General features: G+C 39.2%; 2 protein-coding genes across 2 annotated transcripts in view; one reads left to right on the top strand and one right to left on the bottom strand.

The window, feature by feature from the left end:
- LOC309694168 (uncharacterized protein) overlaps window positions 1–7,176 on the bottom strand; it is a 33,501-nt gene extending 26,325 nt beyond the window's left edge. Inside the window, exons 1-3 of the mRNA XM_082514010.1 lie at window positions 7,102–7,176; window positions 1,259–1,343; window positions 593–754 (exon numbers count right to left, since the gene is read on the bottom strand). Coding sequence (XP_082370136.1) covers window positions 593–754; window positions 1,259–1,343; window positions 7,102–7,163 — 309 coding nt within the window. The 5' untranslated portion in view covers window positions 7,164–7,176. The remainder of the gene's footprint in view (window positions 1–592; window positions 755–1,258; window positions 1,344–7,101) is intronic.
- Window positions 1–27,347, top strand: part of LOC309694714 (uncharacterized protein) — a gene marked incomplete at its 3' end in the record, with an annotated part of 515,021 nt that overhangs the window by 330,789 nt on the left and 156,885 nt on the right. The gene's annotated exons all lie outside the window — the stretch shown is intronic.

Genomic DNA, 27,347 nt, shown 5'->3' with positions numbered 1-27,347 from the left:
CATATATTGCTGTAGATTATGTCTCAGACAGGCAGAGTTTCAGACCCAAAGTGCATACATGCAGGCAGGACTGAACTTAGTTTTATTGTTGGATCTACTGAGAAATAAAAAACCAGGGAGGCTAACTGACAAAAACAAAACAGACATAGCAGTACAGCGATTTACCACACAGACAGGGCACACATCAAGAGAGAGATCACAATGATTGACAGAGTAAAACACAAATAATATATACAAAAGGGGAAATCACAGCAAAGAGGAGAGACCTGGGGAACACAGCAGGTCATAATCTAACAGACGAGAAGGGGGAAGCAAAACTGAACACACTGAACATGGGACAAGAGACTGTCAAAATAAAACAAGAAACACACCAAGATGCAGACTAAGACATGGGGCTTGACACAGGGGCCATGATGAAGGAACACACACAGGAACAAGAGAGACTCGGCAAACATGAATACAAAATAACTCAAAATATTAGAGGAGCAGAACTCAACCCTAAAACATACTAATAAAGCAAAGCGTCATAAACCTAAAGGAAAACTACATACAGAGCACAGGCTGCCAGAGCAGCAGTACTGTGCATCATTACCTGCTGACTTTCTTCATAGCAGAGCTGTCTGGTTCCCTTTATTTGCTGTATCAGTTTCTCTTTGTGTTTCTCTAATTTAACTAGTGTCTCCTCCAGCTCTTTGCGGTCTGACCTCTGCTCCTGAAGTTCCAAGTTTTCCACTGCCACTGCGCTCTCCAGCTCCTACATCACACACAAAGACACAGTTAAAATCTGCAGAACGATATAAATGCTGGGATGATGAAACATTCACACACACAAAGTGCAGGTGAAAAAACAAAATTACGAAAATACACCAGCCCAAGTTACTGTACAGAGCTTTTCCCTTTGCTTGGTTGGTTTTTGTTCTGGCACCAGAAATGGCACTTCCCCTTTTTTAAAGTTCATAGAGAAGTCACCAAAATCTGAACATTTCAAGGACCAGGACATTTGGCAATCCAGACTTGCGCTGAACACGTGTGTGTTTACAGCTTCATGTTTGTGAGACTAGTCCTACAGCATCATGACATCACATGAGAGCATCATGGGAAATGCAGTGATGGAAGGGTCCCAAACTGGAAACCTTACAGCCACACACATGCATAAAAATGATATAGGTACTGTCCAAATGATCTCACAAATAACAGAAAACGTGATTTCGACAAAAAACACAGACACACACAGACACACAGATTCAAACACACACACCAGTGCTAGGTGCTGTGGTCTTCTTACTCTGATCTCGGCCGTCTTGGCAAGGATTCTCTCATCAGTCTCCATGATGTCGGCGTCCCTGGGAGATGACCAGCAAAGTAGACAGGAATGTTTAAGGAGGGATGAGAGAGAGCATTCGTTCTTCCAGTCTGCTTTTCCTTCATCATGCCCTCCTTCCCACGATCCCTCTATTTTTTCCTGCTGCACTGCTGGCTCCTCCATTGCTGCCCCTCTCTAGCTGTCGCTACACTGCAGAGGAGGCGGAGCTCCCTCTGTTAACGTGTCAGCGTCTGCACGCACGTGTGTGTGTGTGCTGGAAAATGCACACAGGCAGACTGCACCAGCGTGGAAGATGAGTCAGACCAGAGAAGGGTAGAGCCGACTTATGCATCAATGGAAGAACGCCCGCTCCTGTACAAGTCTCCATCCTTCATGTTTTCCTCCTCCTCAGTTTCCTGCCATACCACTGTTTCCTTCATATCCTTCTCTATACTCTCCCCCTCTCCATCACCACTGGCCTCTGCAGTATGATCAGTTCCTACACAACACACAGTGTGTGTGTGTGTGTGTGTGTGTGTGTGTGTGAGAGAGAGAGAGAGACATCCATAAAAATCTAGGATTTTTATGGCAAAGCAGCAGCAGTCTGCACAGCCAATCAATATCAATCAATATTCATTCTGCCCTACTTCATTAGCCAGCCGCACTGGTGTTTTCATCAAATAGTTTTCAAGAGCACAAATACAACCATGCAAGCAAAAGCAATGATCTTGGGTGAAGGGGTACTCTGAGAATAGGTGCATTGCCATTTTGTAGGTACTACTCAGATCATCAGCTACCTCTCATGTAATTCTGTGTAGTTACTCCTGAACAGCTAAAGTTTCAATAGGATGATGGCTTTATCTCCCACATAGTTTGTGCACTTAATCAAAATAGAGCTAGAACGAAGCACTGCAATGTGCTACCAAAGTCAAAATGCAAAATTGTTCAGGTATGTACAGTTTGGATGCTGCTCCTCTACAAGCAGTTACAGGTAGAGTAAAACAGTTCATCAGCCAATAAAATGTCCCCCTATTTGGAGTAAATAACTTTACTTTGTGTGGTTAGCATGTTCTGGGATTAGGTTAACCTGGAACTCCTTTTCTCTCAGGTCAAGCTAAGATTTAGTAACTGATTTGTGCTTTTTTGATTACTTTGAATCACCCGTGTTGCCGTCTGACCAGAATGAAAATAGCAGCCATTTCTGCAGAAAACAGCACATGCAGAGAAATAATGAGGTGATAACAGAAAGGAGATAGGACCAGATCAGAGACACAGATGGAGGAGGGGAGATAAAGCCACAGGACAGTACTCTCACTGTTACCATCAGAGGCTTGCAGATGGTTCAGGCAGAAACCGAGAAGTGCACGGGAAAAAGCAGAGGTGCTTTTATTAACAACAGATAGTGTTGTTGTAATAGTTCAGCATCTTTAAAAAGAAGAAAAATGTAGCAATGGGTTTTGGTCATTCCTTATAAAACCTGTTACAAATTACAGTTAAAGAATCTTAACCATGCTTAATTGGACTCATTTCTCAAAGATCGTGCAACTAAAAGGCATCTGTAATTTGATACTGTAAAGTCCCATTTTTGGGGATCAAAACAGTTCTCAGTGTGGCTTTTCATTGAACAGCCACTACCATTGCTCTAAACTTTGTCCAGCACTTGAAGTGCTTCCTGATTTGATTCCTTTTCTTATATATTGCAATATCTGGGGCTTGTTTGTGTTCCTTATTTTCCCCCTCAGTCTCTGACTGACCTACCTCCTGCCAGGTTTTAAACTGAGAGGAAAGATATATGCTCATAAACAGACTTTTGGGAGACTTGATGCTAAATTCAAATTAATATTAAAAAAGAGAAAAAAAACCCTTAGTTTAACTGAGGCTCCTGTTTGTTCAATTTCCCAAAAGAGTGAATTCCTTTCAGACTGGTGAACTACACATCCGAAGTGGCCGGCTGTTCATGAAGTTGCAAATTGCAGCATGCTACAGTCTGTCCAAGGTATCTTCCGTGCTCTGCTCAACATCTGCATTTTTAATGTGCTGTAAAATGGACTAATCTTGTTTAAAGTGATCGAGAAATGTAACTTTGTTTCCCTAAAGCTTATATATATCTCAAACCGGGAACTGTTTTGTACTTTTTGTTCTTTGTATGATCAACTTTTTTTTGTCAGTTTGGCTTCATGGAGCCTATTAAACAAATTGTGGAAAATCAAAAAACAAAAAAACAAAAAACAACAGATAGTGCCATCCTGGAACATTTGCTCCCTTCATGTCAGCTACTCAGCTGCACCCACACTACATGCTTAGGAATCCTGTGTCATGCTACTTATGTTTCCAACAACAACTATGTCATTTGACATCCTTGACACAGCATTCATAAGCATGTAGTGTGGTAGTGTTGTCCTGTATTTGCAGTGGTTATAGAGGACAAATCATTTTTTTCTAGCTTTGCTACTCTAAGTAGTCGCGCATCCTCACGGTGACACCCCAGGAAGTGAAAGGAAGCTTCTAACGTTGTTTCCTTCCACTTAAAACACTTTGTTTTGAAACATGATTTAATTTCATTTTCATTGCTCACCCCTGCTGCCAACCCAACCACAACCTGATGTCATTAACGCCACAGGACATAATTTCTTGTATTGTCCTTTTAGTTCGAGTAGTGTAAAAAAACAATGTTCCTTTCCTTCACATTCTCCTAATTCCTGAAATTATAGCCAAGGCTGTCTCAGCAGCTGCCTTTAACTAGCTAGGCTACAGTCCCTGCAGCTTACTCACTTTGACTGATGTTTTTAGTTCTTATGAGTCTTCCATGATGTTTTCTCCATAAATAATTAAACCCTTTGTGGTACAAGCCTGATCAAATGTAATGTAAGAGATGTAAGTCACTGTAAGTTATAGATTGCTTGTCAATTCATCAGATTTGTTTGAGAAGAAGTTTCACTGTGTGATCAATTTCTAATGTACAGCTATCCTCTATCTACACACACACGTCTATCTTTGTGCTGCTGTCCATGACTGCAACTACAGTGGTCTATCTAATATTCACACACATTCATATTCTGATAGATGCATTGGAGAGTAATGTGGGCATAGCAGGTTGCGTAAAGATGAGCGAGTTCGGTGTGGAAGAACTTGCACAGTGAGAAGAATGAGCGCTCATCTCAACCCGACAGACCACCTTTGGTATGAATGTGGGCCTGGCCTTCTTGTCTGATCTCAGTTAGAAACACTTCTAAAAGAATGGACAAAAATTCCCACACACTCCTAAACCTTGTGGAAAGCTTTCCCAGAAGAGTAGAAACTGTTATAGCAGCAAGGGTGGCCCGCCATCATATTAAACCCTATGGATTAAGAATGGGATGTCACTCAAGTTCATATGTGTGTGAAGGCAGATGAGTGAATACTTTTGTGTTTTATCTGAGATGTTAACAATTTAAACATAACCATATTTTTAAAAAGGGGGTTTTATATACCCATTTGATAAATACTTGTAAGTAGGGCTGGGTATCGTCACTGATTTCTAGAATCGATTTGATTCCGATTCACAAGGTCCCGATTCGATACATTTGTTCAGAAGCCTATTGAGCGGCAGAAATGAGGCTTTCTTGTTGGAAGTAAGTAAAAGGAAAACACAGCGGCCCACAGGCTGTAAACAACGGTAGACTTGTGCGTAACAAGCAAGCGAATAATGCAGAAAACAGATTTGTAGACGGGAAACTGTTCTTGAAGTACAGAGAGAGAGAGAGCTGTGCATGAAGTGTGATTTTATCCTGGTGGAAGCAAAACAGGAAAAGTCAGAGGGAATTCATGACGATGTTTGCGTGAAGCGTAGTTTGGATCTTCTTTTGCTGCTGGTTCAGTCAATATTGGAGAGAGATAAAACCTGCAGCTTCAGAATCAGCGCAAAGAGGACGTAAACACAAAGCGCGGAGCCGCCGACGGATCAGAATCAGCTCGCGCTTTGTGTTTACGTCTCAGTGCAGAATCCGTGTTCCTGCTCTCCTTCACTGTTTTAACTGTTTGGTGGTTGTTGAAATTTTCTGAGGTTTAACCTGAGGACAAAATAAATTTATATTAAAAAATCGATTCAGGATTTTAATGAATCGATATCAGGTTATTAGGGGTGGGTTTTTATAATCGATTTATCGATTAAAATCGATTCTGGCCTGGATAACGTAAAATCGATTCATTAAAATCCTGAATCGATTTTTTTAATATAAATTTATTTTACCCGAAATGCCAGAATCTCTGGTGAAACCTCACAAAATTTCAACAACCACCAAACAGCTAAGACAGTAAATGAGAGCAGGAACACGGATTCTGCACTAAGACGAAAACACAAAGCGCGGACCCGCGGATCAGAATCAGTGAGATGTCGCCTTTCTCACCCGACGGCACGGACATGGTCGGGGCTGAAAGCCGACAGCTCGCTGATTCTGATCCGTCGGCGGCTCCGCGCTTTGTGTTTACGTCCTTTTTGCGCTGATTCTAAAGCTGTTAGTTTGTTCTCTCTCCAAACAATATTGACGAACCAGCAGCAAAAGAAGATCCAAACTACGCTTCACATGAACATCGTCATGAATTCACTCAGACTTTTGCTGTTTTGCTTCCACCGCGATGCACAGCTCTCTCTCTCTCTGTCTGTACTTCAACAACAGTTTCCCGTCTAAAAATCTGTTTTCTTCATTATTCGCTTGCTTGTTACGCACAAGTCTACTGTTGTTTACAGCGCTGTGGGGTTTGTTTGTTTTTTCGTTTTACATACTTGCGAAAAGAAAACCTCATTTCTGCTGTTCAATATTGAACAAATTGAAACTTTTTAAAATTATGCAAAATGCAAAACGCCGTGTCTCTAATCAAACCGCTGTAACGTCAGAGGTAATGTTCATATGTTGATTAATGGTTTTCTTTCGTTTTTGATGTACTGCAGAATATTTTTTATAAAATCCCAGAACAGGAAAATCACCTTCATGTTTAAATGTGTTTTATCTTCAGCTACTTTGACACAAAGGCCTCTGCTGTGATGCTCACACCTCTGATAAAGTCTTGCGTGTGTCAGCTTCCTTTTCATAGATACAAAAATATGTAAATGTGCTGATCTGAATTATAATATTTCTGACTGTCAAAATTTCCCAGATTCAAATCGAATTGAATCAAATCGAATCGAATTAAATCGTGGATCGAATCGATTTGGGACCTTGTGAATCGGAATTGAATCGATTCTAGAAATCAGTGATGATAACCAGCCCTACACGTTATCCAAGCTAGAATCGATTTTAATCGATAAATAGATAATCCAAACCCAGCCCTACTTGTAAGTGTTACAGTTGTTTTGTTTTATGTGGATTCAAACACACAATTATGAGTATGTCAAAATTAGATATCTTTTTATTCTCAATCTTAATCTGCTGCTAAAACTATTACAATGCTGTTGTTGTAGCGACTACCAGCTACTAGAAAACTGATGCGTTGCATTAGTGGGTTATTTATCACCAGGAACATTAAATTAGTACAATTAATTTCACTTTGATCTGCCAAAGTCGTCTCCACATCCCGCTCCGCTTTTACATGTGCAAAAACAAAGAGCATTTCTCATCACGTGTCAGCATTTTCACATTCTGTACATCTGGGTAAGTATGTCAGGACATGCCATATACATAGTTACAGTTATGTATATGATATTATAAAAGCCTACTACATACTACTTGCCTAAGGACTGGAGAAACATGTGTCAGTCTTCTGGAGTCTACATTACGACAGAAATGAGCACTGAGCGCAGAGAGTAAGTGTTGCTGTTTTACCCTCCATCCTTGGGGGTGCTCGCTCGCAGCGTCCTCCGACACTCCACAATAAACCGCATCATTGCTGCAGCAGCAGTGTTACTGGCCGAGCGTCAGCCCAGCCTCCTCACTCCTTGACTGAGCGGTCACTCCTGCGTCAGCAGCAGACACTGACAAGGAAATAAACAGGATTTCCTGTCCGACCTTTCAAAATAAGACCAGGCCGTGACAAACCTGCGCTGGATTTTGGACTCGATAAAACAGCACTGAAGTGTAAAGTTGGCGTTTGGCTGTTATGACTGTCCTCCCAAGCGGCCCACCTGTTGTACTGAGTCCAGTTCATGCTTTCTGACCCTGACCCACAGCTGTGGAGAGAAACGTCTCTCATATGAGAATTTTTCTTTAGTCTTGTTGGGTCCACAGAAGTCTCCACGGTGGTTTAAGCAGTGGCGGAGCAGGGTGGCTTACTGGGCTCAAGCCCAGGTTGTTTTTTCAGTCTTTTGGAGTGTCATTTTTTCAGTTAGATGCCTGGTTGACAGCTGTATAAAACAAAAACTACACACAATATTCGAAGCGCATGTTGTTCAGTATATTTCTACGCAAAACAAGAGGAATTTCAACCCACAGCAGTACATTCACAGTTGAAACCAGATATTTACATACACTTTATGGAAAACACAAGAACATTTTTTTACTGTACAACATCAATTTAGAGTAAACTTGTTTTGTTTTAGATAAATAAATATTGAAATATCTTTTGAATTAGTTAAATGTCAGAATAAAGAGAGACAGAGCTTCTATTTTATCACTTTCATCATATTTAGGAGTACATGTACACTAAGTTTATTGTTAATTAATAAGAAAACTCCAGACGATTCCATTCTGAGCTGAAGAAGCTTCTGATTGGTTAGTAGAGTCCATGTGAGTAAATTGGTGGCACAGCTGTGGATGCATATAAGGCAAAACACAGAGCCTGTTTCTGTGACATGGGAACATCAAGAGATGTCAACCAAAACACCAGGAAGAGAACTGTGGAGCTCCATAAGTGTGGCTCAAGTTTGAATACAATTTGGTGCCGTTTACAAGAAATACAGACAGTTTATCTCTTTACTCTTAAAGTTAACAAACATGTTTTTTATATTTATCAATCTAAAAAATAAACATTTAGTCTGATTTGATGTTACAATTAAAAAAGTGTTTGTGTTTTGATCTGAAGAGTTTGTAAATATCTGGTTTCAACTGTATATTTGATGATGTTGGTGTTTGGCTTGATTGTCAGCACAAAGAGGGAGAGAGATGAGAATGATTCTCCAAAAGTTGATTCTGTTCATCTGGACGCAGCGTTTTGTGGGAGAAACATTTCGTCACTCATCCAGTGACGTCTTCAGTCTCAGCTGACTGCAGGTTTCAATCTTATAAACAGTACATTTGCATAATGACTGAAAGCAGCCCACTGAAGGAGCAATGAGCGGGAGGTCAGTTCCTTAATCTTAATTATCCAAGAGATGAGAAATTGCATAATTATGGGTTGCCTCTGGGTTTAAGAGCAACTTTTGTGTCTCACTGACACAGGATCAACAATGATGTCAAGCGAACTGTCATTTCCATCGCTCTCACACTGCAGGCCTACTTGTTGTTCCTAGAGTATTTAAAAGCAGAATGGGAGGCAGAGCCTTCGGCTTTCAGACCCCTCTTCTGTGGAACCAGCTTCCAGTTTGGATTCAGCAGACGGACACACTCTTCGCTTTTTAGGCTTAAAACTATTCCTTTCCATAAAGCATATAGTTAGGGGTGGATCAGGTGACCCCGAATCCTCCTGTAGTTGCAATAGGTGTAGGCTGCTGGAGGATTCCCATGATGCACTGAGTATTTCTTCTTCACTCACCTGTGTTTATAGACCTCTCTGCATTTAATCATTAGTTATTATCAATCTCTGGCTCTCTTCCACAATGTGTCTTTTGTGCTGTCTTCCTCTCCTCACCCATCTGCCATCTGCTGCAACCAATCGCCCCGCCCCTCCCCGAGTCTGGTGGGGTTTCTTCCTGTTAAAAGGGAGTTTTTCCTTCCCACTGTTGCCAAAGTGCTTGCTCATAGGGGGTCATATGATTGTTGGGTTTTTCTCTGTGTGTATTACTGTAGGGTCTACCTTACAATGTAAAGCACCTTGAGGTGACTGTTGTTGTGATGTGGCGCTGTGTAAATAAAATTGAATTGAATCTAGCAAAATTTATTTTAAAGCTGACATTAAATTTTCTGATACATTTTTCTTCCTCTGGCTCACCTACACCACAGTTGTGCATAGTTGTGTGGGGCGATCGTGGCTCAAGAGTTAGGAGTTCGCCTTGTAATCGGAAGGTTGCCGGTTCGAGCCCCGGCTTGGACAGTCTCGGTCGTTGTGTCCTTGGGCAAGACACTTCACCCGTTGCCTACTGGTGGTGGTCAGAGGGCCCGGTGGCGCCAGTGTCCGGCAGCCTCGCCTCTGGTAGCTTGCCATCACCAGTGTGTGAATGTGTGTGTGAATGGGTGAATGACTGGATATGTAAAGCGCTTTGGGGTCCTTAGGGACGAGTAAAGCACTATACAAATACAGGCCATTTACCATAGTTTAAAATCAAATGAGCAAAATTGTCCTTTATTCCACATAAATGATGGACAATTTTTCTCAAATTGAATGCAGCAAAAGTATAAACTCAGTAAAAATAATCCTTGATAGTTGATGTGAAATTGTGTGTCTGTTTGTCTTAGTTACCAATTTATTTTGATGGTATTGAGTTTAATTTGCGCGTCTTGATAATCCCGATTTGTCCCATTGTGTGTTCCTCGGTGTTCCCCTGTCTAGACCCCCGTTCTCCTCTATGTAAGTTAACCTTACCTTAGAAGACGGGGTGTGTGACAGATGAGACTAGCACAACTGCTGAATCAGACACACAGAGGTCACACAGTCCAGAAGGATCTCTAATAATCCGTCACAGCTTCATCGTCATCATCATTTTTATTTATTTATTTTTTAAAATCCTGCCCTATCTGTCAGCTTTTGTGATCAGAATTATGGTCTGAAATCACCAACTGCCGCACCTGTAAGAAAAGCAAACATGCAAAAATGCACAGACACATAAATCAACAATCTTCTTGTGGAGTGTGTGAGCGTGAGAAAGAGAAAGAGAGGGAATGTCGGGTGTGAGTGTCTTTCTCTTTGAAAATGAAGGTGGAAGTCGAAATAACCCCCCAGGAGCCAAAAGCAGACAGAAATGGATCCGGGAGAACCGGGCCGAATGAGCAGGCTGCAGAGGAAGTTTCAGGTAAGTGAGGAGAGCTTTGCTGGAGTAATGTGAGACAAAGCAAAATCTCATTAACAGTTAACATTGCGCACCACTGAAAACATTTCAGCCACTAAATTTATCTGCCAGTTTATTCTATGACAGCTTTTACGGTTACAGCAGGAATTATGCTTACATTCCAACCAACTTCAGCCTGGAGGACCAGAGCGGTGAAGTTCTGGCAACTCCCTCCAGCAGCAAAGGAACGCCATCCCCGAAGTAAACCCGCCCTGGACATGCACGGGAGCCAGCTTATATATAAAAGACATCTTAACCATATATGAAAATATTTCTCTTTAACATATCTCAGGCTTCAAATCTGTAGGTGTTGCCACCATCTGCTTGGTCCCAACCGAGCACCTTGAGGCAACTGTTGTTGTGATCGAGCGCTGTATTAATAAAATTGAATCTGCTTGGCCTTTTCCTTTGTTTTGTTCATTTTCTTTTCCGTCTCTACCATGTGGTAGTTCAGACATTTTTATTCGTTTTTTTTTTAAAATTTCTTCTTTCTCTTGATCTTCCTTTTTCCTGTTTCGATGCACACGATGCTGGAGGTGATCATCCACAAGTTGTCCAATCCCACACCTCCTTCTAGGGTTTCCTGCAAGTCCTGAAATATCTGGCCTCCCGCCCGGATCAACCTTCCAAAGCTTAGCTGCCCTCTTTAGATACTCTGGAATCAACTCAGTTGGTTGAAGCTCTACACACAAACACCTCCTTCTGTTTTTTTCTTCCCACCTTACATTTCCCACTGACAGACGTCTCTGTCTATCTGCCATACCCTGTTAGGGTTTTTCTCCATGTTTTTGTTGTTGTTATTACTGTTTCCCAACATTTTGGAGGCACAGCACACTCCACCAAACAAAAACGTCACAAAAAGGACATTGATCATTTTCCCCCGCACACCAGGTGTAGAGGAATTGGCTCGGTTTGATCCCAGTATACCTTTTTTGCTTTCTTCTGACCACTACTCATGCTAGGGTCTTCATCTGGGTTGGATTTTCTCCAGGGCAGGGCCAGACTGACTACTTACTTATCTATTGCTATTACGCACTGCGTCATCTCGCAGCATGACTATTATGTAATTGCTTCTTTGTCTTCTTCTCTTTTACTGGCAGTTGGCAACCCATTTAATTAGAGCAAGTAGTCGTCGTCCCCTAGTGGAGGAGAATGTAATTGTTCTCCCTGGTGGAACCAGATAATCTTCCACGGTTGGGAAACACTGTTAGGTCACTCAGAGTGGCTCTTGGGTGGTTGCACTGCCTTATTCACCTTTCACATCTTTTCTGTTCTCCTTCTGCACTCAGCGTTATGTGTGCTCTGCCTTCAGTGCTGCATTTTACCACATAAACATACATCCATCCCAAACACACATACACACACCAATATACAGCCATACAAGATTTATAACACATCCTGATAAGACAGGTTTTAGATACTCAGCTAATAATATAGACGAATAAATATAACAGACTTTTGCTCTATCAGCAAATTAGAAACCACAGTTGTCTCTTTAGATGCGGGCATTTGACCAAGTAAATTGAAAGTCTTCATAAGCAGTTCAACATTAATTTGTATTTGGTTCATTTATCAGACTGGATCAACACTAAACCTGCAGGTGGTTTAGTGTTGTCTTAGAGTTTCATGTAGAAACTGCATTTTGTGTTTACTCATGTTATCTTTTTGTATTATTTAAATTTGTTTGATGATCTGAAACCTTTAAGTCATACAAAAAAAAAAAAAAAGAAATCAGGAAGATGTGAACACTTTGTCACAAACTGTAAAGTCTCAGTTTTCTCAGACAGCACCTTCTTCCTGTATTTCCTTTTGTTGCTCCTGCCTCGGACACATTTGGCTAATGAGTGGACTAAACAGTCTCACGTGCTTTGTAGTGAAGCAGTTTGGTTTGCTGGGAGTTTACTTGGATTTTTCTCTGTGTGAAAACAAACTGAACCATGGGACAAACTTGGAAAAATCAATCGGAGAAGGACTCTGTAGAATAATAAATGGTATTGAAAGTAGTTGTACATAATGTTATGTCTGTGAGATGGATATGAGCAATTTTTTCTGTAATGGTTAAAATTTTATTTGTGAAGAAATTCAGGAAGTCTTTACTAGTTAAATTTAAAGTAATGCTTCACTCAACAGTGCTATGAGCTGTTGGAAGTCTGGCTACAGTGCTGAAGAATCAGTGATAATAATAAAATGTTCTAGCTGTAAGAGGGCTTTTAAGAGAACAACAAATTATTTTTCCAGGCTAAATGATGATCTTTGAAATCATCAAGATGCCATTTCCAATCCAGCTTATGCATCATCTGCTTTAAGTCTGAATTTGAGGATTACACAGAATTTCTTTAGAGGAGCTACAGTCTCCAGCGTCATACATAGTGAAGATTATTAACAAGATAATTGATCTCAATAATCGAGGTGCCTTCAGGTAGCTGCTCTGCACTATGATGGCATATGGCAGTGAAAAAGACAACAGTGGATGAACTATATTCTTAAATTTAGTGACAGCACTTTCAGAAAGACACGTACTGTAATGAAATCTATTCCCCACTGTTGTGTAATCCATTATTGTGATTTTAAATGTTGTTAGGAAATGAGAGGGGATTTCAGGGAATATTGTCAAACGTTCAGTTTCTATGCTATGTGTCAAACCAAGATCTCCAGCGATATTAAAGTGGTGGGTGGCTTTTTCACATTTTGATAGAAGCCAGTTGAGTCTGATAATAGATTAACATTGAAGCTGCCATTTTCATTATCTACATGGATGTCACAATTATCCAGAATAATTATTTTATCTGAGGTGGGCATTAAATCAGATAAAAAGTCTGAGAAATTTAGACAGAAAGAGTAAGGCCCAGATGGATGAAGAACAAACAAACTGTTTGAGTTTTCAGTTGACGAGGTTCAGAATTATTATCAAACAATTGTGTTTGCTTTTTAAATCATAATGCAACATGAACTTCTCAAAAACCAGTTGATCTTCAAAAGATACCTCACCACTGGTTCAAAAATATAAACCAAAAGATAAATATACATACATACCACTCACTTTTTGTGGGCTCCTTGGTCATATGACCAAGGAGTGCTGCTCCACTCTTACCAGCAGAGGGAGCTCATCGATTGGCTATAATAGACTCACAGAATGAAGAACTGCTGTTACTAGGTAAACATTTGTAAAAGGATACAAAGTTCATGCTAGAGTGAGCTTTTTCAATATACTACTGTGCAGTATGCAGGGTTTTTTTTTTAATGAAAAAAACGAAGTCTTTAAATATAGAAGCTGTATAGTAATCAGTAACAGAAAAAGAAACCTCCATCAAAAACAAAACAAAGAAAGTTGTTAGCTTTATTTTCATTACATATTTAGTTTTTGGTCGTTTTGCAATTTAAACAGTATTTGTTTTTTACCGCTGGTTGGAGAATAAATATTAACAATATATAATGTATATCCTCATTATGAAACAAGGTACATTAAAGGTAAATTTGAATTTTGATTTTAAGTTTGAGACAACACAAATACATACTTTATTAATTAACATCTTCTTTGCATTTAATAGTTTATTACATATAGCAGTATAGGTCCAGCATTTTATGTTCACTCTAACTTTTAACTTGCCCTTCTTAGATCATAAAAACGTCATATTAGGAAGTTTTGTCGTTAGTAACATTTTAACTGTGTAATGGAAGTGTGTACAAATGTTTCTCTCTGTCTCCCTCTCACACACAGACACCTCCTCCCATCCCCTCCCAGACACACACACACACACACACACACACACACACACACACACACACACACAGACCTCCTCCCCTCCCGCAGCTCAGAGTTGTCTGTTGATATGTGTCATTGATCCTCCATTCATTCCTAGACCAGCCCAGCTGTCACTCACTTCCACGTCAGTGCATCTCCAACGGCTGCGCAGTGTCACAGCAAGTGATGATTTAAGCTCAGTTATGCACTTTGCACACTCACTGATACAAATGATCCAGGATAAAAACTACTGACCCTGAATCTGCTCCTGTTGGGACACTTGGTTGCAGAAAAGGAGGTAGACAGGACAACAAGGGTGAAAGAAGGTACGGGTGTGAGTTGAGGAAGGAGCAATGAAGTGGTGGTGAGGGTCGGGGCCAAAGGGGGAAAAAGATAGCAGTGTGGATTTGCAGGATTAAAAAGCGAGATAGAAAAAGAAACAAACACGGGGTGAGGTGGTTAATGATAAAGAAGGAAAGAACCAGAGGAAGAAGGGAGAAAGAAGAAGGTAAGAAATCAATGTAGAAAAGCTAACAGAATGTGTGAGAATCATCATCCGTCAGACGGTGCAGCTCTGTTCTCAGACACACAGATTTAGGTTCTGATTAATTAAAAAATGAAAAAAAAAATAGGAGCATATTGTTTAGCCCCCAGGGCAGACTCATACAGTAGAGAAGCTACGCCAGAGGACGCGGGGGTGGGGTCACATCTCCAGCCACCAACAGAGACATCCAATAGAGACTCGAGGGGCTGGGATTATGTAGCTCAATCAGACTCTGGCAGATTATGTCTCAGCAAAACAGACTCCACTGTGGAGGGAGATTAATAACTATTTCCAAATAGTTTTGTTGGGTGAAAACAATCAGCTTTGTGATGAGGTACAGGCATTAAATGGCACACAGATGTAAAAGCGACGGTACTGGAAGATAAATCTGCCCTGTAAATCCCCTTAGATCCATTGGTTTCAATATGTTTTGGAGGTTAGATTGTAATTGGCTTGACTTTACTAATCCAAAAAATATTAACAGAAAGCTTTCAGCACCCAATTAGAATGGCTGAAAATATGTCTGTGGGGTATAATTAGAAGTCCTAACACTATCATGAACCTTAATCCAAGCTGAACTGACCAAATGATGAGATTATTCCTAATGCATAGATTAAAAAAAACATTGTATGGCATTAATAAAATAATTGCTGAATTAATAACAATACTGTATTGTTGCCACTTTGACAGTATCAGCTGTGAAGTTCATTATATGAAGAAAAGAAAAAATTTTTAACTGATTTTTTTTTCAATTTTGAAATGAATGAGCTATCAAGAAAATAATCCAAAAATAGCCGGTGAATTACCATTAACTAATTAATGACTAATAAAGCATGTAACTGACAGAAAAATATGAATTTAAAATTTTGTATTAGGAAAATGTTTTTGGACTTAAAAAGCTTGTAAAAATCAAAATTAACATAAAAAATACAATGTTCATTTAAAAGATAAAACTTGATGCACTGAGTAAAAAAAGACACAAAAATGACAGGAAAAAATAGACTGCAATTTTAAGGGGATTTGTTATGAAAGTGTTCCCTACTAAAATGGTGAAAAATGGTGTATATATAAATAAATAAATATTAATTTTTGTATATAACATTATACTTATTATATAACAAGTATTAGTAAACTGTTAAAAGGTATAAGGACAATGGTGTTTCATATGTTTATTACATTTCTTTTAAAATTATTGACCAAAATTGGTAAAATTACAAAAATGTAAAAATAAATTTAAAAAAATGCACATTATATACATATCCACAAGTTATTTAATAAGTCTGAAAAACAAATGTTAAATATCTCTATAATTATAGTATTTTCAATCAAATACAATCCTTATCATTCAAAATCGTTTAAATATAAATCCTTTGTAAATGAAGCTTGTAACACCTTGTAACACCTTAAGTCCTTATTATTTTATTAGGTTTTATAATATGAAAAGATCAATAAGAAGTGAAAGAGTCAAATCAGGAACCATTCTTCAACCTCTAAAATTTTGCATGTTTCCTTTTTTAAAAAGAAACAAAGTTTAACTCTGAAATCAACAAAGATGTGGAAAGGAAACCGACTTTACACAGAAAAACCATTGTGGATTATGGGACACTTCCACGGGTTGGGGTTAGAGTTTTAGATCTTTTGGAAAAGACTTATCAACAAGTCAGCAAGAAGCTAAAAATGTGGGGAGAAATAGTTTGACTCAGGTAAAGAGAACACATAGACATAACATGACCAAACCCATTTGAGCCTAAATAGTAACACATGAAAGCCCGGCCTGTTTGCTGTATTAATCACCAGGTGATGTCGCATAATAAGAGATGTGGTGTCGATAAGTTGCGGTCTTCATACTTCGGCATCTAGCCAGTGATACAGAAGAAGAGCGAACATGAAGGGAGTAACATTTTGCGGCAGGTAATTTTAAATTCAGTGTTCTTAGTAGTGTTTAGTAGTGCAGTGTTTCCTCTAAACTGCGCGCGTGCGCAATTGCGCATTGCTTGCATGGTCTCTGCTCACAGAAAATCTGCGTTGCATGCAAAAAAAAAAACAACCTCACCTGCATTGAAATTAAAATTAATACTTTGGGGTTAGAACGATGCCACCTTATCCTGTAGTCCAGCCAATGATGCGATTCACATTCGCATATACGCAGCTAATCAACGTCGTTGACAGGCTACACAGCGTCCTTATGTGCCCACACCGGTGTTTTAGCGAGCAAAGCTGCGTGGCTGATGTGGAGGAGTTCCTGCTTTGTGAATTCTTTCATCCTCTCCATGCACCTTGGAAGCAGGTGAAGTTGTGCCAGAAATTTTTTTTTGCTGTGATGTGGAGTGAAGCCACGTTAATGACAACGTGGACAACCATTGGAGATGTGAGCAGGACAGACAGAGCAACTGACAGAAAAAGTGTGGACGTTATACCAGTTTTTAAATTGTGTTGATCGGCCACGTAAAACCAGAGTTATGATAAAAATATCTGCAATGTTTGGTTTTCTTCCAGAATACTGTCGTTGTTTATATTTACTGCGGGAAGAAACGGTAAAAACGGCGTTTTATTAGGAAAACGCTCGAAAAAATCCCCAGCCTTTCCTATTGGTCGAAAAATGTACAATGTCGACCAATCAGAAAATGATATGGCAACATGGCATGTAGTGGTTTAGGAAGGGGGGAAGTTTTAGGAGTGACGGCGTGTTTTGAGATGTGAGAGATTTGTGAGGTTTAGCGCAAATCTCGTGTAGTTAGTGTGTAGTTAGTGTGTAGTGTAGTCAATAGTTTTGTTGTGTGTCAGAACAATGAGGCGACTGCTGAGTGTTACAGGTGTTACAGCAGTGACACATCTGCTGCTGTCAGGCCTGCAGGTATCAGGCTGTTGTTCTCCTTCATCTCATAGTGGACAGAAATTATTTTTTGGAGCGGCACAAATAATTTGTGTGGCATCAGATTTGATGCAGAACAGCTGATTGTTCTGTGAATAGTTTGAAATGTTTATTTAAAAAATGCCTTGGCTGCATTTTTAGGTAAACAGCTGCAAAACTTTGTTGTTTGCATAACTCGTTTACTTTTTTTTGAAGAAGTGACTATATAATTAATTGCCCAACATTGGTCAGTATATCCTGTATTTTGCAGACAGAGAGTTACAGACTCTCTCCCAGACCACAGACTCATAATATAAGTCAGAGCTTTATTTAAAAAAAAAACAACAAAAAAACAAGAAAGTTGTGTTTTCAAAATTGGAGTTCAAGTTATTTTACTTCCAATAGTGTTAACATGCCACACAGGTCATGATTTGAGGTCAAGATTCTTTTTAATTTTCACTGTACGTGGGCTAAAGCAGGTAATTAAAAGTAGTCTAACAGAAATGTAAATGCTGTAATTTGATTATTTTAATAAACATGTAACTTGGATGCTGGCGTGACCACAGTGCACACGTCTGCTGTTGCTCACAGTGGTCCAAGGGACGCTCAGGGAGTTTGTGTGTTCGCTCAGACACATGAAACATTAGAGGGAACATTGTTTATCAGCTCAGCAAACATCAGCAAACACACAAACTGTGTGCAGTTTGTCGCACAGTGTGTTGCTAGCTAAAGGTCAAGCTGCTGTATTTTACAGGGAGAGAAAAATGCAAGATAACTTCACTCAGAGATGGAGAAAGATAAGAAAGACAGGCCAGGAGAGGAAGAACAGAGTTAAATTCAAAGGTAAGGACTGTTCAGTGACAACTGATAAAAGCTTACATGTTCAAAGCCCTTTTGAATCAAATTTTGGCTTTGAACGTGTGACACTATGTTTTTTTCATATTGTGAAACATTCAGCAAAACAAACAGAGGCAGACTATGTTATTCTAGGTTGCATAAAAATACAGCAAGTTAGTGCAGGATAAACAGGTTAGCTTGCTGTACTGTGATGGATCTAAAGTAAAGAACAGTGTGTGGTGCACAGTGGCTGTGGCTTCATGGTTACATCAAGATGAGATAAGTTTGAAATGAAACTGATGAAACTTCATTCACTGAATTCCACCTTCATACCAACTTTATTCAGTCTAGTACAAAGACAGCATGAAAAATCTACTGTCAGTGTAGAGGACGGAAATCAGCCAGGACAATTCATAAATCATCATATCTTATTGAATTCAGTTGTGTAAACCCACAAAGAGCAGTAAACCTCAGTAGCACAGGTCAGCTGATCACAGACTGAATTAAGAAAATCTACTAGGCCACTCAATAGTTATTATCTTTAGTTGTGATTCTTTTTCCCTCGCTGAGCCACTACAACTGATTTCAGGGTTCCTCCACCTGCTGAGTCCCACTTAAACCCCTGACTTTACTCATTTTTGTCTTTAAAATGTAGGCAACAGAAAATAGAGCTATCTTTCCTTCTTTTGTCTCCGGTCATGTTCTAGTTAACTGGTTCAAGCTGAGTATAATTAGAATTAAATATTAGACTACAATAAAGTTTGTATTCCTATCTACTAATATCATTTTGTTATTACTTGAATATAGCACAATGTTCACTTCGTCTTACACAAAAATATCTGGTAGAAACCTTCTTTAAGGACTTATTTTACTTTCTCACTTTGAGTACATTTTAGAGCAGGTACTTTTTATGTTTTACTTGAGTAAAGAAGTTGATTCAGTACTTTAAGGATCCAGGTGAAAATTTGGTTAAAGTTAATGTAGTTGTAATTATAGAGTTTAGGTTATTCCCTCAGCGTTCCACCTGTGGGGCCCTTTAGTGTTGGAAAGTTCTTGCCTGTTGCAAATGATTGTTTCTCACTTACTGTTTTATTTTGGTAGTCATTTGTTTCTTGTTTTATTGCATTTAGTGTTGCTTATGTTGTCTCATTGTCTTGAATAGTTTCAGCTGTCTCTGTTCCTCACTTATGTCTATTTCTCCTTGTCTTTTTTTTAGCTCATTTGTTAACCTCTAGTTGTGTACTAGAAAGATTTATAGACAGTCATTTCTGCTCAAATTCACACTCTTCCCAAAGCATAGACTGGGGAGGTGGCCAAGACAGAGATAGGGAGAACGTGCAGACTACACACAGAAAAGTCCCAAATGACAAGGAAGTTCAACCCAGGACTTTTATAGTGTTAACTTATATAGAATTGTCCCCTCAAAGGATCTTAGATAAGGTGGTGTCATGCACCAGCTAAGGGTTAAGTTTCTTTTTAGTCAGTTCACACTTTACTGTTTGTTTTCTGCCAAAATACCGACATGTAGAAACTTAACTTTTATGTTTATGTTTGGTGTGGTTACAGAAATATTATGGTCTGTTTTAAAGGGACTGTGGAAATTACTTACTCTATTTCTTTAATCGTCTGTCATCCTTATGTATATGTGTGTATTTATTTTGTATTTTTGGTGTGTATGAATTGTAAATTGTTATCCAGTCTATACTGATTTGAACTAATATTTGTTTCAGTCAGGACTCCAGAAAAAAGTCGGAATCTCAAGAGCCCAATGTTCCTACTATATAAAAGTAAATTGAGGTTCGAATTTAAAACAAATGGAAAGAGGTTACACAGATTTAAGGAACACCATTTTAATGAAACAACAGCACGTCTAACATAGAAATCCACATATAGCCGTTGCTCTCAATTAACTCAAAAACCAGACAGAATAATATGACAAATGAGAAAATTCAGAAAACAAGTAATATGAACTTGTAGTTAACAAGGTTTGATAAAAATGTACTTACCTTGACCTTTTCTATGTGGAAAACTTAAAAAATGATTAGTCTGGGCCCAGCTTAAAAAAATGTAATAATCATAATAATAGATTTGGGAATTAGAGTTTTTGCTGTCCAGAAAAACTGGCTTTTTTTTCAAAGGTCCATTGGATTGGATTACTCTGATTCAGATACAGACTTTTCAAGATTACCAAATCTGAGACAACAAAAGGCCAAATATTACAATCTAAGCTATGTGAGGAATAACTTGTAGAAATGCATGGGGTCAGTTTAAGTTTTCATTTGAAAATATACATCCCTTTTTGTCATTTCCTTTTAAACTGTCATCAAAAAACTAGTTTTTGATTACTGACAGTTGTGTATATGTTTTGAGTCATTATGTGACCCACCATGCTGCTGAGAGTGTTTATGAGTGTTTCTTGTCAGCAGACTGGTGTGGCTGTGAGTTGTGGAATAGAGGTTCAGACTTGGAGCATGAGTGACACCCTGAATGTGCATTCCACTTGATTTGCTCAGAGATTCAATTCACTGATGGTTGTCCTTTCATCCTGTTAGCTTCAGATTCCAATAACTGGCTCTGTAAATGCATGGGCCCCATATCAGGGCTGGCCCCTGCTGGGAGGGCATATGGGTTGCTTTGTTGGCAGGAAGGGAGTGTGTGTGCAGGGTCCACCAATCACTGCCCTCGCCTGGGGAGTTAAACAAATTGATTGGCAGGCTAATGGCAGCCAGTTCCAGACACTGTGGTCCTCATTCATTCCTCATTCATTCAACACAGAGCTCAGAAAATGCTGCAGAGAACAGGGTGAAAGGCTAGGCTTGAGGCGGACTCAGAGAAATCATAATGGGGCATTAGTTTAGTCTTCAAACATACACACCAATAGTTGTTACAAAACACAGCACAGCCTCAAATCTCCAAACGTATTCGCAGTCTATAGTGGATGTTGGAAAGTAGGAGTCGGCTGGGTTTCTGGAACCTGGAAGTATAGTTTTGTATTTTCCTATTCTTTAGTAGAGGAATTCACTGAGTCCCGTTTAATTTACCTGGCATATTCTTCCTCATAAATGAAAACCTTTACATTTAATATCAATTGCATTTATTACTGCGGGGCATTTACTAATGCTTATTGCTAATCAGTGGTGTATAAACACATGAAGAAAAGACATCATGGGAAACCCCCAGCAGCCTTGACCTATTGCACCATAAGTAAATGAAGCATCTCTAACTATATGCTTGGTCAAAGACATTAAGCCAACTGTTGTTGTGATTTGGCGCTAAACGAATAAAACTGAATTGAACTGAAATAGCAAAGTTTGAAGTCTAATCTTAAAAGATGGTGTCTGTCTCCCATTCTACTTAACTTCACTGAAAGTGGTGACATCAATCCCAGAGCTCCGGTTCAGTGATATCTACATCACTCTGTATCGTGTCGGGAATCCCTCCCCTTACACTGCTGCCAGGATAAAAGCTTATATATATATCTATAGATCTATATATATAGATGCGCACAGATTACCACAGTGGTCCCAGTGTTAATCGGAGCGTTTGGTGCAGTGACCCCCAAGCTACATCAGTGGTCCTAGTATATGCAGCAGTTGTTATCTGCTGAAACCAAGGTTAATGGCTCTGTGCCCACATGGATTAAGCAGGCTGGCAATTAGCCAGGGCCACTGAGCCAGCAAGATGCTAATACATAAGGCAACTACTATAACTGGCTAACCAAGCATAGCGGACAACACAACCACATAGACCCATATGCACCGAAGTCCAGATGCTAAGCACTAATTCCCGAGTGATTGTTTTATATCTTTTGTTGAGGCTGTTTATGATGCCCTGTCTTGTCTCTGACTGTGTGCAGTTACCATTTACACACATAGCTTCGTGAAGTGTGACTTCTGACACTGGCTGAACTGAATTTTGCTCCCCTGCCTGTATTTCCTTTTCTTTGAGTTTCACTGTGTCATTTTGCCACCCTGAATGAAAGAAAGTGTTATGAAGGCCTGTGTTGAGTCTGCTTTAATGAAAAGCTCCTGGACTCATTCCAGTAGGGGAAGAAAAGCTCTTTTTCAGTTTTCAAGAAAAGTGGAAACGTCTTCTACTCAGTGTCTTTCAGATTGAATATAAGCAAGCCAAACATAAGCACATTTTCATCACTCCAGAGATTATTGGACAAATGTGACTGTAACAAATTTAATAGGAAGAGGAGCCAAATGCAGGACAGCAGTAGGAAGAATAAAAGTCCAAAATCCAAATCTTTGATCGGAATGACAGGCAGATTGTACATGGAAATGAAACAGTGTAGCAAACAATCTACATGAGGATCAAGCAAAAGCAGTGCCATGTATAAAAGTCCAGTGGTCATAAACAAGGATATAAATATGAACAGCAAAAGAATAACAAGCAGCAGGAGTGTAATAGGTTAATGGCCTCTAGATCACGAGTCTAAAGTGGAAATAAAGAGAAATTCATAACCCTGTGTGTGTGTGCACATGCGTGTGTATTCTCAACTGCCAATACTGGCCTTGACAGCAGGCACCAGTATGAGGCACATTATCCACCTCAACAAACAGGCCCTCTGAATTATACTCATTCTAATGTACTGCCCTGAGCTTTTTATTATTCATATTAGGTGGAGCTGAAGGCAAAAAGTTGTTCTTTTCTTTCTCCCACAATGGAGCTCATATTTGCTACACAGCTGGAGAGTCATGCCTTTTGTGGGCTATATTAAAAGAATAGATGGGGTGCATTTGGGTATAGGTCTTTGTGTGTGCTTGAAGCAAATGCCAGTGTGCCACTTACAGCATCAGCGGTAAACTTTTTAACTTTTTGGAAGGACCAGAAGCATTTGCTGCAAAAAAAAAAAGTTCCTTGGAGCTTAACAAAAGTGAAGGAGATGAACGAGTAAGTTGAAATTACTACTTACACAAAAGTAAAGTCAGACCCCTCAGAAAATAACAGCCCACACAGACTTTGCCAGCCGTATGTGTGAACAACAGCAAGGACATTAAATTAAAATTCAAAGCATTGTAATGGTTCCGGTCATTTAAGTGACTCAAAGCGCACGGTCAATGATCCCAGACAGACTGGTCTGAGTTTTTAAGAAAGAGGAAATAGATTCACATGGATGTGCAGCCAAAAATATTCTACTGCGGCTGTGTGATGCTATCACATCAATATGGACCAAGGTCTCTGAGGAATGTTTCCAAAACTTTATTGAATCTGTTTCATGAAGAATTAAGGCAACAGCGGTCCAACCGAATGTGTGTGAGACCTTCATAACAATAGTCCACATAAGAATCACTGTAGGAAGCCATCAACAAGCTTCTAGTAAATAGACTTTTTCTTAGATAGCACTTTCAAAATGCCTCATTCACCAAGAGAGTCGTATACACTGATGGTGGTACATTATTAAGGAGATGATTGACCTCTTTGGGAGTAGAGTTTAGGTTCCTGCTCTGTACTGTGTTGGCACATAGTATTGAAGAGAGTGAATGAATTATATCCTTAAATTTAGTTACAGCACTTTAGAACGATATCTGCTGTAATTAAATCCATCATTTTACTTTTACATTTTTAATTCCTTCTTCACTGAGTTCCTTGTACTTTCTCATGTTGCTGAGTATTGGACAATTCAGTGATGCGCTCTCCTTTTTACGCTGGAAAAGAGAACCTGTCAGCTGCAGTGAGTCAGAGGTGTATAAACACATAGTGAGTGAAAAAGGTAGCTGAAGAAGAAACACAGTGCATCATGAACCCCAGGAGCTTAGAATCAGGGTTGGATCAGGTCCAGCCCTAACTAAAAACTTAATCAAAAAGGAAAGTTTAAAGTCTAATTTTAAAATTAGAGATAGTGTCTGTCTTCCAAATCCAAACTGGGTGCTGGTTCCAAGAACAGGGGCCTGAAAACTGAAGGCTCTGCCTCCCACCCTTCTTTTACAACAAGTAGGCCTGCAGAGCGAGAGCGAAGTGCTCTAATAGGGTGATATGGTACTACAAGGTCATTAAGATAAGATGGGGCCTGATTATTTAAGACCTTGTATGTGAGGAGCAGGATTTTAATTCTGGATTTAACAGGAAGCCAAAACAGGAGAAATCTGCTCTCTCTTTCTAGTCCCTGTCAGGACTCTTGCTGCAGCATTTTGGATTAGCTGAAGGCTTTTCAGGGAGTTTTTAGGACATCCTGATAATAATGAAAGAAGTAATAATGAACTAGTTTCACTCTGATACAGCATGTTTCTAACTTTAGAGATGTTGCACAAATGGAAGAAAGCAGTCTTACATATTTGTTTAATATGTGCGTTGAAGGACATGTCCTGGTCAAAAATGACTCCAAGGTTCCTCACAGCGTTACTGGAGGCCAAGGTAATGCCATCCAGAGTAAGAATCTGCTTAGATACCATATTTCTAAGCTTTTCAGGGCCGAGTACAATAACCTCAGTTTTATCTGAATTAAGAAGCAGAAAGTTAGCGGCCATCCAGGTCTTTATGTCTTTAAGACATTCCTGCAGTTTAACTAAAAACATGCATAATGTAAACAGAATTGGTCCTAGCACTGAGCCGTGTCAAATCCTAATTGAGAGAGCAGATCAAACCAGAGTGTCTCTACACCATACAGCTGCCTGTAAATGCAGGACACAGTTCAGTTGCATTTCTATACCAAATCACAATAACAGTCACCTCAAGGTGGTTTATATTGTAAGGTAAAGATCCTACAATCACATGACCTATGAGCAAGGACATGATAGGATAGCAGGAAGACAAATTTCATTTTGAACAGCAGGCAGAACCAGGCTCAGGGAGGGACGGCCATCGGGGACAATGGCAGCAATGTCACTGCTGAGACAAATGGAAGATTTCTAATAAGTTTCAAAAACAGTAATATAGTAACGTTTTAGCATATAGCATTTCCAACGGTTGCAGTTCCAAGAAAATGACAATATGGATGAATACATGTGCACGTCACCTGTAATTTTCAAGTATTACATTTTCCATTATTAAATATCAGACATGAATGCTGATATAGGAGGGAAATAGTATACTACTTTATATTATGCAGTCATGCATAATTTGAGTTACTCTGAACAATGGCAGTTAAAAGTCTATATTTCAATCACAACTTGACGTCTTTATTAAATGAACTCTCCAAATACTTATGTGCAGAGAGCAGAACATTACAGGAAGGACTACACCTTTATTAATCACATTTAAAAAAAGATTAAAAGTCCCAGGACTGTGTACTTTCTGCAGTGACAGATCAGAACATGAAATGGGTGCAAATGTTTTTTCAAGGGATTCCAATGCTATTTAATTATTTAACTGTTTTTTCTCTAGCTTCATGTAGTGACTGCCTGCTTGTATTTGTATGTTCATGTACAAATACATATTGAGGGAAGCAAAGTACTTGGGGTAGACTTCAAACACCCAGCAGTATTTGGCAACACTTGTATATTTGAACACTGTCAGACAGCGAGTGGGAGCTCTCTGAGAGAAGACAAACAGTATACAGGTGGATTCACAGCTTTCAAGGGCTTCTTTATCTAGCACAAATGTTTGCTACCATTCACCATGCTTATGTAACTTGGATAGCCACCTCAAGGGCTCCAGGCAAAATGCTAATATACATAATATACTGTCGGTGATTGATGTGTTGTTCACTTCAGCGGCAGGGATTAATTTAATTTCAGTTCAATTAAATTGTATTTATATAGTGCCATATCACCGCAACAGTGTGCTTTATATTGTAAGGTAAATACAATAATACATTATCCCCTTTAATGTTTTTTTTCCCAGACTGACCAAGGACGTGTTAGGATAAAAGTTGATGACTGTGTGACATGTATGAATTCATGTCGTTATTCATCCAAATGTTGGGGGATTTGTTAGCAAGTGTGATCAAGTTAAAACTGATGTTTCCACGTTTGTAAAATTATTTCTCAGAGTGAAGCAAATGCAGCCCTGTTGCATGCTTTTAAAACACAATATATGGGAATCATAAGATGACTTAACAAGAAAAAGAGACACGCTGTAGGGACCATGGGGTCTGTAGGTTTTGCCTGATCAAGGAAAAGGAACCAAACCTAACGTGAAATTATAGAAAAGTAACAGAGAGAGAAGACAATGACACATATGGCTTTTTGGCCTAATTTAAACCGTTTGGAGCATCACGTTCACCATGGGATCTAGCCAAATCTATGGTTTAGCAGTAAGTTCTGGTGCATGACACTCTCGCTAAGGATGTACAGGCAAGATTATTATTATTATTATTACTTCTTTTGTATTGCTCATTGTTGCTGTGGGTAATGCAGCTAAAGTGTAATTACCTTCTAGAATAAAAACGTGGAATGTGCCAACATTGCTGTTCAGTCATTCAACCTTGAAATGCATTGAAGATATTTTGGCTGTCGTGCTTTAATCAAAAAATTAAATTTTCCGGAAATGTTTTCCAGTGTTCTGATGGTGTTCTCTCTCAGCTAGCAGCAGTGATTTGGGAAGTTAGCAGGTTCACTGTGAAATGAAATGCTGTGGTCAGTGTGTTAATTTCATGTAATGTAAAACTTGCTAGCAGATTTGACTGGGCTAAACTTTGTTAGCATTTCATTATAGTTGTCATCAAAGGCATTAAATTCCCAGCTTCAGTGCAGACTCTGTTAGCCTAACTTAGAAGTGCTGGATGCAAATACGCATTTGAACTTTGAACTGAGTGGTCTAAAAGTCAGAACCTGAAGAGCCGTCAGAAATATGAACAGACTTCACAGTTCGAAAGTGGAACATCAAAAAACGAAGTCCCCCTCCCTCTCTCAGATTAACAGGAACAGACTAACATGATTGACAGGAGGATATATAGTCTCCACACTGTGATAACTCATATGGAAAAGATAGATATAAATCTTATAAAGTTTTCTGTCTTGAAACTTGTATGAAAAGCATACAAGAGTGAAAAATTATATAAATGAAACTTGT

Source organism: Aulonocara stuartgranti (genome assembly GCF_965226115.1).
Source record: "Aulonocara stuartgranti genome assembly, chromosome: 18".
Taxonomy (NCBI): Eukaryota; Metazoa; Chordata; class Actinopteri; order Cichliformes; family Cichlidae; genus Aulonocara; species Aulonocara stuartgranti.
The sequence above is the reverse complement of the archived record's forward strand: the minus strand, read 5'-3'. Positions and strand labels throughout refer to the sequence as shown.